Below are 14,597 nucleotides of genomic sequence, written 5' to 3'. Positions count from 1 at the left end.
TTCACACAACCCAGGATTCAAATCATGAATACATAATGGGCTTGGATTTACAGCATTATAAGTGAAATGTGCTCTATTTGGAAGCAGCCGGCCCCTCCCCTTTCGACGGGTTGTGTGTGAGACTTTAAATCAACAAACTGTAAATTTTAAATTGTTATTGATCCCTTTACCCCTAGTTCTAAAGTGTATATTTATTTTCTTACTCTTCTTATATATATTGTTTGTTTACTTGCACTGTTGTAACTGGAGCCTCGTCGTCTCGTCTCTCTATATACTGTTCTGTAGCGGAGATGACAATAAAGTTTACTTTGACTTCAGCAGCAAGCAGGTGCACCGAGGGCTCTCACGCTCACTTTTCGTGTATAGAATTTCGAAAAAACATCGGTGCAAATTATAAGTCTGTATTATAATGTCTAGTGTTTTCGTGTTTGTTGGTTTGTTTTTATTTTGTTTTATTTTGCGAGTTGGTTAGTAGATGCTGCTCCAGCCGGTCAGAGAATCCCCCGCCACCCCGCCCTCTCCTCTCTGCGCCGCAAGCAGCAGGCGCACCTCGCAAACGAAGGGCACCCTTACTCCCAGCAAATGGGCAATAGAAAACCTATCGGTGCCTATGCCATTCCCAATATGCGCTGGCTGATGTCGGGGCAGCATGAGTACGAGCATTTTTATTTTTTTTTGCCAATGCCCGTGATGCCGCCCCCCACCACAATGCCGCCCCGGGCAACCGCCCGTGTCGCCCGTATCTAAAACCGCTACTGCTCCCAAGGGATTAATAAAGTTTTATTTAATCTAATCTAATCTAATTACTTTAATCTCAGCCAAATCCATTTACTCACGAACAAATAAAACACTGAAAAAGGCCAAACAATAACATGTTTAAGTTGTTTAAGTGACTTGTATATCATGTTTAACCTGAGCAGCATTGTCATAACCCTTGGGGGTTTGAAAACGATGTGCTGGGAATTTGCTGATTTCCCCGGCTCAGATATCTGAAGTTTACACAGCTACATTCTCGCCTGAAAATATGTTAAAAGTTTATTTTGCAACCCAGAAAGAGTAATAAGAGTAATATTAAAACTAAGTAGCTGCAGTAGTAGTAGCCATTGTTGGAAACTGGAATTGGCTGGGCCACTCTGGGATATGGTTTTTCAGTTTTGTTGTCCGGGTGGAAAATCATGAGAAATTCGGGAGAATGGTGGCTCCAGGAGATTTTCGGGAGGGGCACTGAAATTTGGGATTCTCCCGGAAAATCGGGAGGGTTGGCATGTATGCCTCTATACCGTAACCTTAAGATTATGCTTAAAACCCCCAAAAGTTGATTCTGTTCATCTGGACATAGCGTTTTCAGTGTGAGAAACCTTTCATCACTCATCCAGCCTCAGCTGACTGCAGGTTTCTGCAACCTTACAAAGAGTACATAATGACTGAAAGTAGCACCACTGGCGAACAATGGGCTGTGAGGTCAGTTTCTTTATCAATAATGTGCAAATTGTCATGACCATTGATGAAAGACCACTGATCAATGGCCATGAGTACCATTCAAAGAGAGTTTGGGAATGGCTGCAAAGATGGTCCCCTCTTCTATAGTCACTAGATCACGACCAAACCATGAGAGATGCAGGCTTTTAAACATGAACACTGATAAGGTGGATGGTCTCTCTCCTTTTTAACCCAAGGTCCATGTTTTCCAGCAAGAACCCAGGAACAGTTTTCCACTTTGCCTCTGTCCTTTTGCATAAAGAAGGCAACAGCATTTCTGTAGCCTATTCACATGTGACTTCTTTGCATGGCGAAGCTTTAACCTGCATTTGTGGATACCACAGCAACCTGTGCTCATAGACTGTGATTTCTGGCAGTGTTCCTGAGCACAGTGATGTCCACGATAGAGTGATGTCTGTTTTTAATACAGTGCTGCCCGAGGGTCTGATGATTACAGACATTTGTCCAGATTCTCTGAATCCTTAGACAATATTTTGTTCCGCTTTTTCACTTTTTCATTTTCATTATTATAGTTAGTTTCCTAATTGCAGAAGATAATAACATAAACTTTAAAGGGCTGAACATCACACAGGGTATCAGAAGTATGAAGACACTGTGACGATCAGAGTTAGTATAAGCCTGTACACTGAGTAGGTTTTTTTTTTATTGCTTTTTATTATTTGATCATGTTTCTCTTTAGTGTTTAGTAGTAGATCTTTTTCAGAATTTCAGTGTGGATGTTAAAATATAAATACAGCTTATTCACAGTGTTTAGTTGTCCCTAGTCAAAAATAAAGGTTGTGAAATTTGACCAAACTGATAAAGATATTTCCTGTATATTTTTATTTTAATTCAATTAGTTTTACATGTCCCAATCCAGCTAGCACTGGTTTGTTTCATAACTGTTATTATCGTTTTTAAAATGATTTTTCACACCTTGTTTAATTTTTTGGTTAAATTTTAGGTACATGACACTGAACACAAGTGTCACAGCAAATGGATATTTGCCGCTAAAGTTCAGTAAAAGGAATAAAAGGGACAAAAGAAAGCTGTCACTGCGTCCTTTGTTCCTCAGATCCTCTAAGCTCATACTTGCAAGCATTAGCAATAATTGCAAGGAAAACATCTTTCTTTTTGTGGGATTTCACGTCAATTCTTAAATTAAAAAAATATTTTTTAAAAATTTGACTCTTAAGGGGTCAGGTGAGATTTTACTCCTCAAATTTGGTTGATTATATATGAAATGGCCCAATCGTCATGATTTTCAGTACTCATTTGTAGACTAACACGTGAAAACTCCCGGCGAAGTCATGTTGAACATTTCTGAATTATGTTTTAAGTATGTTTTTGACGTTGCCACCAAAAATGTGGTTTCTGCGTTAGAGAAAAAGAAGCCATGTGTTGTTTTGTCCTTTTAATCTGTGCTAGTAATACATGAGTGACTGAAATGATTTTTCATTTCTGATGAAGAGCCGTCAAACGCCTAATTCTTGATCTCTTCTGGTTGTTTTCAGGACCCGTGTGAGGATTAAGAGGCAAGAGGAGAGGTCACAACATCGAAGGGACTTTGCTCGAAATGGAGCAATGTGTCTTGAGGTGTTCCTGTTCAGTGTAAACTACAAAAAGGAAGCAACCACGAGTACGGAGGAACGATTGGCAGACGAGGGAGGTGGTGGTGGAGTGGTGACTTTGTTGTCTAAAAAAAAGGTGTTATGGGTGGGGGGGCATTTGGGATGGCAAATGGAAATGAGAGCAGTGAAGGGCCTGTGGGGCCAATGGCAGCAGTGGTGGCTACTGCAGAAGGCATGGTAGCAGACAGTTCATCCTCCGTTATCTCTACGTATATTAAACTGGTGCTACTTGGGCTGATCATATGCATTAGTCTGGTGGGGAACTTGGTGGTTTCTCTGCTTGTACTCCGGGACCAGGCTCTGCATAAGGCACCTTACTATTTCCTCCTGGATCTGTGCCTGGCAGACAGCATTCGCTCAGCTATCTGCTTCCCCTTTGTGCTGGTGTCTATAAAAAATGGCTCAGCGTGGACCTACAGCGTGCTGAGCTGCAAGGTGGTAGCCTTCATGGCAGTGCTCTTCTGCTTCCATGCTGCCTTCATGCTCTTCTGCATCAGTGTAACACGCTACATGGCCATTGCACACCACCGTTTTTACTCGAAGCGCATGACGTTCTGGACATGTGTGGCGGTAGTGTGCATGGTATGGACGCTATCTGTGGCAATGGCATTCCCGCCTGTTTTTGATGTGGGCACCTATAAATTCATTCGTGAGGAGGACCAGTGCATTTTTGAGCATCGCTACTTCAAGGCTAATGACACGCTGGGCTTCATGCTAATGCTTGCTGTACTCATTCTAGCCACACATGTCGTCTACATGAAGTTACTTCTCTTTGAGTACAAGCACCGCAAGATGAAGCCAGTCCAGATGGTGCCAGCTATCAGTCAGAATTGGACCTTTCATGGGCCAGGAGCTACAGGCCAAGCAGCTGCTAACTGGATTGCGGGTTTTGGTAGGGGCCCGATGCCACCCACTCTGCTGGGAATACGGCAAAACTTGCACAACCAGAACCGGCGACTCTTAGGCATGGAGGAGTTTAAAGCGGAGAAGCAGCTTGGCAGGATGTTCTATGTGATCACATTACTGTTCCTGGTGCTCTGGTCTCCCTACATAGTAGCTTGCTACTGGAGGGTGTTTGTCAAGGCTTGCACAATACCACACCGGTACCTCTCCACCACTGTGTGGATGAGTTTTGCCCAAGCGGGGGTGAATCCTATCGTCTGCTTCTTCCTTAATAAAGACTTGAAGAAAGGGCTCCTTTCCCACCTACCAGCCTGCTGCAGGACTAAACCTCATCTGCCACGAGAGCCTTACTGTGTCATGTAACTAGAGATGATGAAGAAAAAAAAAATGGGCAGCCTACAGATGTATTGTATATTGTGCTTGAGTTATTGTGGCATTTGATGCAATGGAAGGTATTTTTAAGCAGTGAGTGGCAACTTGTGAGTGTAGTGTTAAAACACTGGAATGGTAAGCATGTATTTCCATCTGTCAACCAATTTTCACTCTAAATTCAACAGCATACATGAGGTCAGATCTTGACTTTCGATAACAGGAGAAACATACATGTAAATAATATGCAGTCACTGGGAAAACCAAGACAGACAAATAAACTAAGCTTAAGATTTAAAAAAAAAAATGCCATTTAGAAAAGTCTTGAATACAAAGGATGTTGGACTTGTGACAAACAGAATCCTAAAGGACGTAATAAATCCGCTTTTAGTCGGAATCTTAATGTCATCATCATACTGGAATAACTGATGATTGTCCAGCAGCAGTGGCTGATGAGAGTAAAAAAGTGCTCAGCTAGATTCAAACCAGCATTCGTGTTGACTCACCAGTTTTATTAGAATGTCAGTTTTAGTTCACAACAACATAAAGTTTCCAGAAATACAAACGCTAGTTCGAGAAAAGATGTGGAAGGTTGTTTAATGCATTTAGCTGGTGTTTACATTGTTGCTGAGTCATATTAATCAAGTATCAACAGGTCATTTATGATCAAATGGAGGTACAGTGGACCCCATAAACACCTTTTAGTGCTCCTGTAGTGGTACGGTACATGGCACAGTTCACAACTGAAACATTTTAGATTGACTTAAAAACATGAATAAATAACAAACTGAGACTGGAGAAACCAAGAATTGTTATCCAATCCTCACAACAAAATGCCGTCACATTATAGGGTGTCGATGTGTTTTCAAGTTTCAGTTTTGTGATTTAACCATCAGTGAGGATGCATAAAGATGACGAGGGTGTGCTGTTGAACACAGATTTTAGCAGGACTTGTAAAAGTCAGAATAAAGGGAGCTGCAGAAACATGCTAACAGAATAAAAACCAAAGTAAAACAGGCACTGCAGAGTAAATGTACCGTAAAGAATTGATGCAGAATCTCAAAGCAGACAGAAGGATTTTCTTTCCTCAAACACACTGTTTGTTTGCTAGTCACTAAAGCAAACCTTCAATCTGTGTTGCCTAAAACATATTCTCGTTGTTGCTCATTAGCTCAACAGAAAATGTGCAGTAGGGGATGCTTTTCAAGCTTTGAACATTTGCAGATAGAACAATTATTTGTTTTTTCATGTTTTGTTTTTTCCTAAGGACAAATCTGAAGTTACATCTGCATCTGTTACTTGAGCAGCTTCACCTTCATTTTAAAGCAGAAAGACAATTAACTTTACCAGGCATAGCAACCCAGGATTTTTAACCCTCAAGCGACCAAGCTATTTCAGTTGGTATTCTAATGACCGAGTGTGCTATCAGGAATACTTTTTTATGATTTTGTTTGTGTATTTCACACTAATACTGTTTCCTTTATCCATGTTAGATATTCTGAAATGCTCTATTGTCATCAAGTATTGTTTTCAACCATTTTTATGCAAAAAAGATTTAAAATACATGTTGTACAAACAAAATGACATTTAAACAGTCCTTGTCTGTTATTTCTTAAAATACATACATGAAATAATTTTTTGGTTTCAGTGATGTTAGAAAAAAAATAATAATATGGAAGTGAAGGATGTTTAAGCTATATGAACTATGTGAATGATGTTTTACAATATAGTAAAATAATTTCAACGCCATAATTCTTGTGATCAGTGACAAATTACAGTGCAGAAGTTGGCATAAGGATATCTATTTATTGTTTGGTTTTAGTTTGAGACAAAATGTGGGGGATTCTTTATGATCTGAATTATTAGCTCATCTGGATAAGTGTCTGCTGTTAGTAGCCAATTTATTGCTCCTAGGTGGGTCTGTCCTGAGAGTACACGCTGAATGGATCTAACCACTTTAGCCTAGTGGCCAGCGTTTCGAGCCGTTGTTTGGTAGTTTCCAGAGGCTCAATTATGGACAGATTTTTTTTACTTCTTATCCATTCAGGACGTGTCTCTCATGACACCCTTCTGCACCTCTGTTGACCAACTTATTGATGCGCTCATTTCTAATCCTGTCCACCCTGCTCACTCTCAGTGAAGATCTGAACATATTCAGCTCTGCCACCTCCAGCTCAGTGCCTCTGTCTCCAAACCACCACAGCAGGCCTCAACAGCATCTTGTAAACTTTCCTTTCACTCTTGCTCCTATCTTATGTCACAAATCACCCCTGACACTCATCTTGGAACATCCTGCCTGCTTTCTCTTCTTCACCTCTCTTTTGCACTCTCTGTTGCTTTGGATGGTTGATGCTAGAAAATAAACTCATCTACCTTAACTACCTCTGCTCTTGTTCACCTTCCCACCCGTCTCACTTTCATTCCTCATACCTGCTCCCCACTGTCACTACAGATCTGCGTTATCTGCAAATATCATACTTCACACAGACTCCTGCCTGAGCTCAGCTGTCAGCCTATCCATCACCACTGCAAACAGGAAGGGGCTCAGTGCAGATCCCTGATGTAATCCCAGCCCCACCTTTATCTGTCACTCCTACTGCACACCTCACCACTATCTCACTGTCCCCATTTCCTGCACCACCCTCACATACTTGTCTACTACTCCTGATTTCCTCACGCAGTACCACAGTTCTGCTTTTGGTACCCCATCATCTGCTTTCTCTGAACAACAAAGACACTCTGAAGCTCCTTCTGACCTTCTCCTGTCTGACTTCTCCATCAACACTCACATTGCATCTGTAGTGCTCTTTCTCAGCATGAAGCCATACTGCTGTTTGCTGATTGTCACCTCCTCTGATGATTTAGCTCTGTCCTAAATCATCATGGTGTGGCCCAAAAGCTTGGTCTCTCTGTAATTACTACGGCTCTGCACTTCACTCTTGTTCTTGAAAATCACTACCAGTACTTCTTCACTCTTCTCTCACTTCTTTCCTCCTCTCTGAGATTCTTTATTCATCAGCTCCTCAAAGTACTCCTTCCATCTTTTCAGCTGACTCTTTTCACTCATTTCGTCATTCCTCTGTGTTGTGTTCCTCACATACAACTCACTATAAACCTTTTTCTTTGCTTTTGCTCTCTCTTTATCGTATGCCTAGGCTCCAATACTCCTGTCTAGTTTTTAAGTCTCCCTGACTATCACACTTTTTATTTGCCAACCTCTTCCTTTGAATAATTTACTGTACTTGCTCTTTGCATCACCAAGTCTCCTTGTCCTCTTTCCTCTGTCCAGAGGTTCCATCAAACACCTCTGCAGTTTCCCTCACCACTTCAGCTGTACTTTTGTAGTTATCACCATTCCACCTGATCTTCTGCACACACAATATATCTACCTTCCTTCTCTTCATCATATCAGTCAACTCTCTCCCATTACCAGTTCTATTCCCTACATTTAGAGTAACAATAATACATTTTATTCATAGGCTCTTGTCAAGACATTCATTGAGACCTTACAAACCATTAAATACCAAAGTCACAGTAGAGTCCCTACTCTCTCCACATTCCTGCCTATCCTTCTTTCCTGCTGCCTCCTAACCTACCTTTCCTCTCTCCTCTTCCTTGCCTTCAGCCAACAGTTTCCACTGGCACTACTTGTTACTTCATATCATTATATTCATTTTGATAGTTACTTTTAATTTTCACAGAACTGCATACAGTCCTGTAAAAGTTTTGGTTACACACACAAACACGCTACCGGTTTAAAGTTGTAGAACACCCTAGTTTTTCCAGGTTTTTATTGAAAATTTTGTGGTTTGATGTCTTTTTGCACACTGAAATGAAATGAATGTAATAACAAAATCAATTTATAGACCAAAATGTATTCTAAACTTTTGACTCATCAAAGTAGCACCTGATATAACAGCTGAACACAGTCATGGCTTCTTTCTACAATAGAAATCGAATATTCTCCCATATCTGTAGCAGAAGTTCCCATAAATGTGGACCTTGTAGGTTGCTTTGCTTTCACTCTTCTGTCCAGTTCATCCAAAACCAGCTCAATGGGGTTTAAGTCTGGAGACTGTGCTGGACACTCCATGTTTTCAAGCTCACCATCTTGTTCTTTGTTCCTGAGGTAGTTCTGGCGTAGTTTGGACTTGTGTTTTGGGTCATTATCTTGCTGTAGGATGAATCCCTGACCAACTAGGTGCATACCAGAGGGTCCTGCATGGTGCTGCAGAATGCTGTGGTTTTGGTTCAGGGAGCCTCTCACTCTGTACAAGTCACCGACCCTGGATCCAGCAAAACAGCCCCAGACCATCACACTTCCTCCTCCATGTTTGACGGTTGATACCACACACTGTGGAACCATCCTTTACCTACTCGACGGTGTACAAAGATCCTGTGTGATGAACCAAAGATTTCAAATGTTGATCCATCAGTCCATAATACCTTCTTCCAGTCTTCAGTAGTCCAATGGTGGTGTTTCATGTCCCAGCCAAGCCTCTTTGTCTTATTCTGACGTCTGGCCTTCTTGCTGCAACTCGTCCTGTCAAACTTGCAGCTCAAAGTCTTCTCTTCACAGTTGAAACTGAGACTTTCTTACTACGACCACTGTTAAGCTGTGCATGAAGCTGTTGTCCTGTCAGCCGCCTATAACACAGCTGTTAACTCTCAGAAACTTGTCCTCTGATTCAGTTGTGTCTTTGGGTCACAGTTTGTTTCTGAGCCTTTGGATGGTGAAGGAAACTGTACTCACTGACACCTTGACTTTCTTTGCGGTTTGCATTGGGGCGATCGTGGCTCAAGAGTTGGCAGTTCGTCTTGTAATTGGAAGGTTGCCGGTTCGAGCCGACTGGATTGACAGTCTCGGTTGTTGTGTCCTTGGGCAAGACACTTCACCTACCGCCTACTGGGGATGGCCAGAGGGGCTGATGGCGCAATATGGCAGCCTCGCTTCTGTCAGTCTGCTCCAGGGCAGCTGTGGCTACAACTGTAGCTTGCCTCCACCAGTGTGTGATTGTGAGAGTGAATGAATAGTGGAATTGTAAGGGCTTTGAGGGTCTCGAAAAGCGCTATATAAATGCAATCCATTATTATTATTATTATTATTATTATTATTATTATTATTATTATTATTATTATTTCTCTGTAGGACAGACCAACATTTATAAGTGTTATGATGGTCTGTCTCTCTTCCATTGTTAATCGCCTTTTTCTCACCATTTGTGTACCATCACACTACTTTCTGCAGTATAATACTGTTCAACTGATGCTCATGAGGGTATGGTACCACAGTGTGTTCCAACACTGCTTATATGCAGACAGAGGGGGTTGGAAGTAATCCAGAAAAGTTGGAACAGCTGTAGGAATTAGTAGCACCAGCTTCAAGGCTTGATCAAGCTCCATTGTTGCAGAACAGCTTTAAATTGTTAATCCATTTTGTGCTCCTGAAAAAGGCCTTTTTGCATAATTCTGAAATGTACATTATTTTTCAGTTTCGGGGAACCTTACCTTTTTTTTTTTTTTAACCTCTGGCAGTTCACCACTTACTTTTGTACCATTTCAAGCTATTCATTGTACTTGAACGACTTGAATTGCAATAAATAACTGGAAAAATTAGGGTGTTCTAAAACTTTTGATCAGTAGTGTATATAAAATCCCACTCACCCTGCGGACCGTCTTTATCCTTCAAGCTAGGGTCTTGTACCAGAACCCTGGGATCTTTAGGGTCCTGCACAGTACATGTGCTGATCCTAGGACTGCGCCCTTCTGAACAGAGACCTCACATCTGTTTCCAGGGATCTGCTGAAGCCATTCCCCCAATTTAGGGATCACTTTCCCAAGTGTTCCAATTACCACAGGGACTGTTCCCTTCACCCTCCACATCTTTTTGAGCTTCTCTCTCAGACATTGGTATTTCTCCAGCTTCCCATGTTCCTTCTTCCTGATGTAGCTATTACTTGGTATAACTATATTTCATTACAGCCATCTTCCTCTTGGTTAGCCATCACCAGTTTATCCATCTATACCTGGAAGTCCCATATGATGTTAGCTCGGTCATTCTCCACCACCCTAGGGTGTGTACCCCATTTTAACCCTGGGACCTTCCAGGCCATGCTTGGCACAGATGTTCCTGTATACTATTCCAGCCACTTGCTTTTGGCGTTCCATGTATGCCCTGCCTGCTAGCATCCTGCACCCTGCTGTTATGTGCAGGATTGTCTCGGAGGTATCTTTGCACAGCCTGCACCTGGGGTCTTTCCTGTTGTGGTAGACATTAGCCTCAATCGATCTTTGTGGAAAATGTAAACATTTTTAGAATGAAAAAAATCACAGTGTGACAAACCGTGAGGCACTAGGTTCGTCAGTTAATCTACTTGGTCACTTGAAGGTTAAAATCGCAATCAGGAGGTAGTAACTCAAAAGTAACATTTTATTCATTATTTCTTATGTTTAAAAATGTAGAACAAAGTCAATATTTTTAGTTGCAATGCTGAGTTATCAAGGACACCCATTTAAACACAGGACACAAAGTCATAGCAAGTTGGCATGCTAAACAAGAACGTTCCTCTCTTCGTGGGGTTTGCATGTTCCTTCTCTGCCTGTCTGGGTTCCCTTGGAGTGCTCTGGCATCTTCCCACGTTTAAACACACGAATGTTAGGTTAATTGAGGATTCTAAATTGCCCACATATAGCATGTGAGAACGATAAAGTGCTTGATGTATATTTAAAAATGTGTCATATGAATGTATGCTATGAATGAAAAGCGCTGTATAAATGTTAGTATCACTAGTCACTTCATATCCCTATTTTCATTTTGACAATGACCTTAAAGCAGCTGAAAAAGATAAAGATACAAACAGTGTCAGCATCCACTTTATATTTATATTGCAAAACTGATTGGATCTAATAGTCATTACAAGAGAGCGTACACTGGAAGACATAGCTATTGCTTTATTTTTGCCTAAATCTAGATAAATCAATTTATGAAGGTGGAAAGAGATCACAGGGCAGAGGTGTTGTCAGTGCATGTCTAAAATCACGGCATGCCGTTAAGCCTGTGAGGGTAAAAAGCGTGTTTGTGGTTAGCCCTTTGTTTCTGTCATGGCATATGGCCTTACTTCCATACAAACACCAAACCAATGCAACTGAGTAGCCAAGAGTATAAAAATGTTTCTTCTTCTGAAGTTATTGAGCAAGGAAAGGGAATACTCTGGGCACTTGCACTTTCCATCAAAAGCTGGAGGAGTCACCAGCAGAAAGTGAGAGCATCAAAAATGAAAAGTGACTTTTCTATTGCAACTTGTTGATACGAGTGAGGTCTAATCTGGTTTGTTGCAGTTTTTCTATGTTCTTCTCCGTTGGAATATCAACCCGTGGAATGAAGGGGAATGATTGCTCTTTCCATTTCCATTTTTGACAAAGCCACAGGAAAGTGTGCATCATGTCTGTTTTTAATTGCCTTGGGCAAATTATCTTTTGTAAATTTACTATGACTTCTGAACTATTTGGTGTGTATTATACTGACAGGTAACTTTGAAATGCAGCGAAAAAGCTCTTGATTATCTTAGTTTTGCTGTGTGTGTGTGTTTATTTCTATCAGCAGGTGTGAATGGGTGTATGTGTAATGTATTGGTTGCATGGATGTAATAGGAAAGTCACAAAGGAAACACATACCGTATGCATAGCACATTTCAGAAATATCACTTCTGCAAATTCTTTCTCAGAACTTCTCTGTTGACCTTTTTGCTGTCACAAAGATATGAATGTGTTTTCAAACCAATGACTTTTAAGTCCTTTTTCAAAACATGTTATTAATTGAATGTTTTTTAGTTTTTGTTTGTTTTTTGTTTGTGTATGTATCTAGGAAAAATCTATGAAGCTTGAGCTCAAGATCAAGCATCCAGTCTTTCCCAGTGCACAAATCTGGCCTTATCCTGAATGTTTAATTATAAAGTAAAGTCATTTTCAACTAGAATTCTAAAATATACACATGGCATCACTTTTACATCAAAAAGGGGTCAAAAGGTTGCTATCTTTGAAAGATGACCCCAAATTATCCTGATTGGTTCTTCTTCATATCTTACAATTAAAATACTTAAAGGCTGTAAAAGGATTTTTCTTCTGACCACCACAAATCATGTGGCACAGTGGTTGGTTTCCCATGTTCTGTATTTAAAAGAGGAAAAATAGGTGATTGAGCCATATGCATGTCTCTGGCAAGTTATGATTTCTGTTGTTGGTTTTGTAATGAGAATAAATTATATACTTGAAACAATGAGAACATGGTTATGATTATGAGTAGTTGGTATCAACACAGTTTGCTCTGATGTGATGATTTCATACTGCGCTCAGCTTTGCTATAGCTGACGAACAGTGATGGTGGTGATCATCGTGGGCAGCACAACTATTCTGACAGTTCATCAAAAACTATAAAAACCAGCAAATATATTTAGTTTCATTTGCTGAGAATTTGTGTTTTAAGCTAACTTCTACACTTTGTTCAGCTAATTGTTTAAAACCTCCAAAAATGTGAGTCCTAATATGAAGTGGTAAAACTCGCCTGTAAGTGATGTAATCATATCCTGTTCCCGAAACTTGGTTTCATCTGCTCAAAGTTTGTCTTTGTTGTTGTTTTTTTGAGAGCTGTGCTTTTACATATTTTCCTGTTCTTTAGTGTAGCCAGTGGTTTCCATCTTGCACTGTGAATTCTAGTAGCTTTGCAGACTTATATAACTTAACTTTAACAAAGGTTAAATTAACTTTTGTTGATCTGTGGAACCAGCACCCCAATACAGGAAGTCTGAATCAGCTCTCTGTTTAAATAGTTTGTTCTCTGATCCTAGGAGTATTATCGAGTAGGCAGCACAGAGCTTGGATGGAGCTGATGGGCAAGGGAACTCGCCCAGTTTATTCTGCCTCTGTCCTCCGGATGTCTACCCCACCTACTCGGATAAAAAAAAAAAAGAAAAAAAAAAAAGAACATAGCGAGTACCCTTGCAGGCCCTGTCTTCTACCAGCCACGCGTGTTCCAGTAACTCCCCTATAGATCAGTGCTTTTTGAATATGACTAGGTTTAATTCAGTGGCCTCAAGGGAACACTAATCAGCCAAGGATGATCACGTGATCGTGTGTGATCATGTCTACACACAAAAAATCCAGACACTAGAATAATTTTCATTACTCAAACTAAATTTCTCATCAATCATATTAATTAGATTTATACTTTTATTATATTTTTGATTAAGAATTAAAGAGACTTTACTATTGGATGGTCAATTTCTGTTTTGAAGAATAATAAAGTAAGTTATCAAATTGGTAAAAAAAAAATGTGTTTCAGTCTGACACACAGGCAACATTATCTGACCTTTAAAAAGTTAACTTTCAAAATAACTGTGTTGCACAATTATCCTGTTCACATATAAAACTGTGTTGGATGGATTTGCTGGTGCATGTTTAGCTGTCCTTGCCACTGTTCCAAAGGATTTTGGATTGTTTTGGGAACTTGCTGATTGTTGTACATGTTTGAACAGAAAATAATAGGCGTGTCAGAGTACCCAGAAGGAACCCGCGCATTCACTGTGAGAACATGAAAACTCCAAACAGAAAGGTCCCAGCCAGAGGCTGGGTTTAAACACAGGACATTCAACGTAAGATAAACCCGTGTTTTATTCACTATAGAACCCACAAAATATATCTTCTTCTTTACATTTTTATTTTAAGAAAAACATTACAACAAAGGTACAAAGTTTCCTATTGTGTAGCATCCCATCTGGAAATATCCATGGACTAAGGAGAGCAGCTGATAATGTTTTGTCTGATGGAGAATTCTAGTTGCCCTAAAGTCCTGCTTTGTCTTCGTTGTATTTTTCATATTGTATTGAATCAAGTGGTATCAATTAGTGAAAGGTATAGACCATAGGCAGGACAGTTCATCAAGTTCAAAATGAGCTAATATGTTTCTTATAATGGTAAATTTTCTCACTCACAATGTTTGATGTAGTTTGTGTTTATTTCTAAACAAAATATGGGTTTATGAAATTTGTAAATCAATGTATTCTTATTTTATTTAAATTTCACCCTGTGCCCTAACTTTAAAACAAAAATTGAGTTGTATGCTGTAAAGTATGGCGTGATCCAATTCTGTGTGCAACTTCACTGGTTTTCACTGGATCAATTAAGATCTACAGAAACTGGTTAAGGTGCACACAGAACTGA

At 40.2% G+C, this 14,597-nt stretch overlaps 1 protein-coding gene across 1 annotated transcript; it reads left to right on the top strand.

Moving 5' to 3' along the window:
- Positions 1 to 3,075: 3,075 nt before the first annotated feature.
- On the top strand, positions 3,076 to 12,663 carry gpr173 (G protein-coupled receptor 173). The gene has a single exon (XM_084916379.1). It carries the CDS (start codon positions 3,192 to 3,194, stop codon positions 4,374 to 4,376), a length of 1,185 nt encoding a protein of 394 aa, XP_084772505.1. The 5' UTR covers positions 3,076 to 3,191; the 3' UTR covers positions 4,377 to 12,663.
- Positions 12,664 to 14,597: the final 1,934 nt, after the last annotated feature.

Source organism: Perissodus microlepis, chromosome 20 (assembly GCF_051167445.1).
Source record: "Perissodus microlepis isolate ML-2025 ecotype Zambia chromosome 20, ASM5116744v1, whole genome shotgun sequence".
NCBI classification, from domain to species: domain Eukaryota; kingdom Metazoa; phylum Chordata; class Actinopteri; order Cichliformes; family Cichlidae; genus Perissodus; species Perissodus microlepis.
The sequence above is the reverse complement of the archived record's forward strand: the minus strand, read 5'-3'. Positions and strand labels throughout refer to the sequence as shown.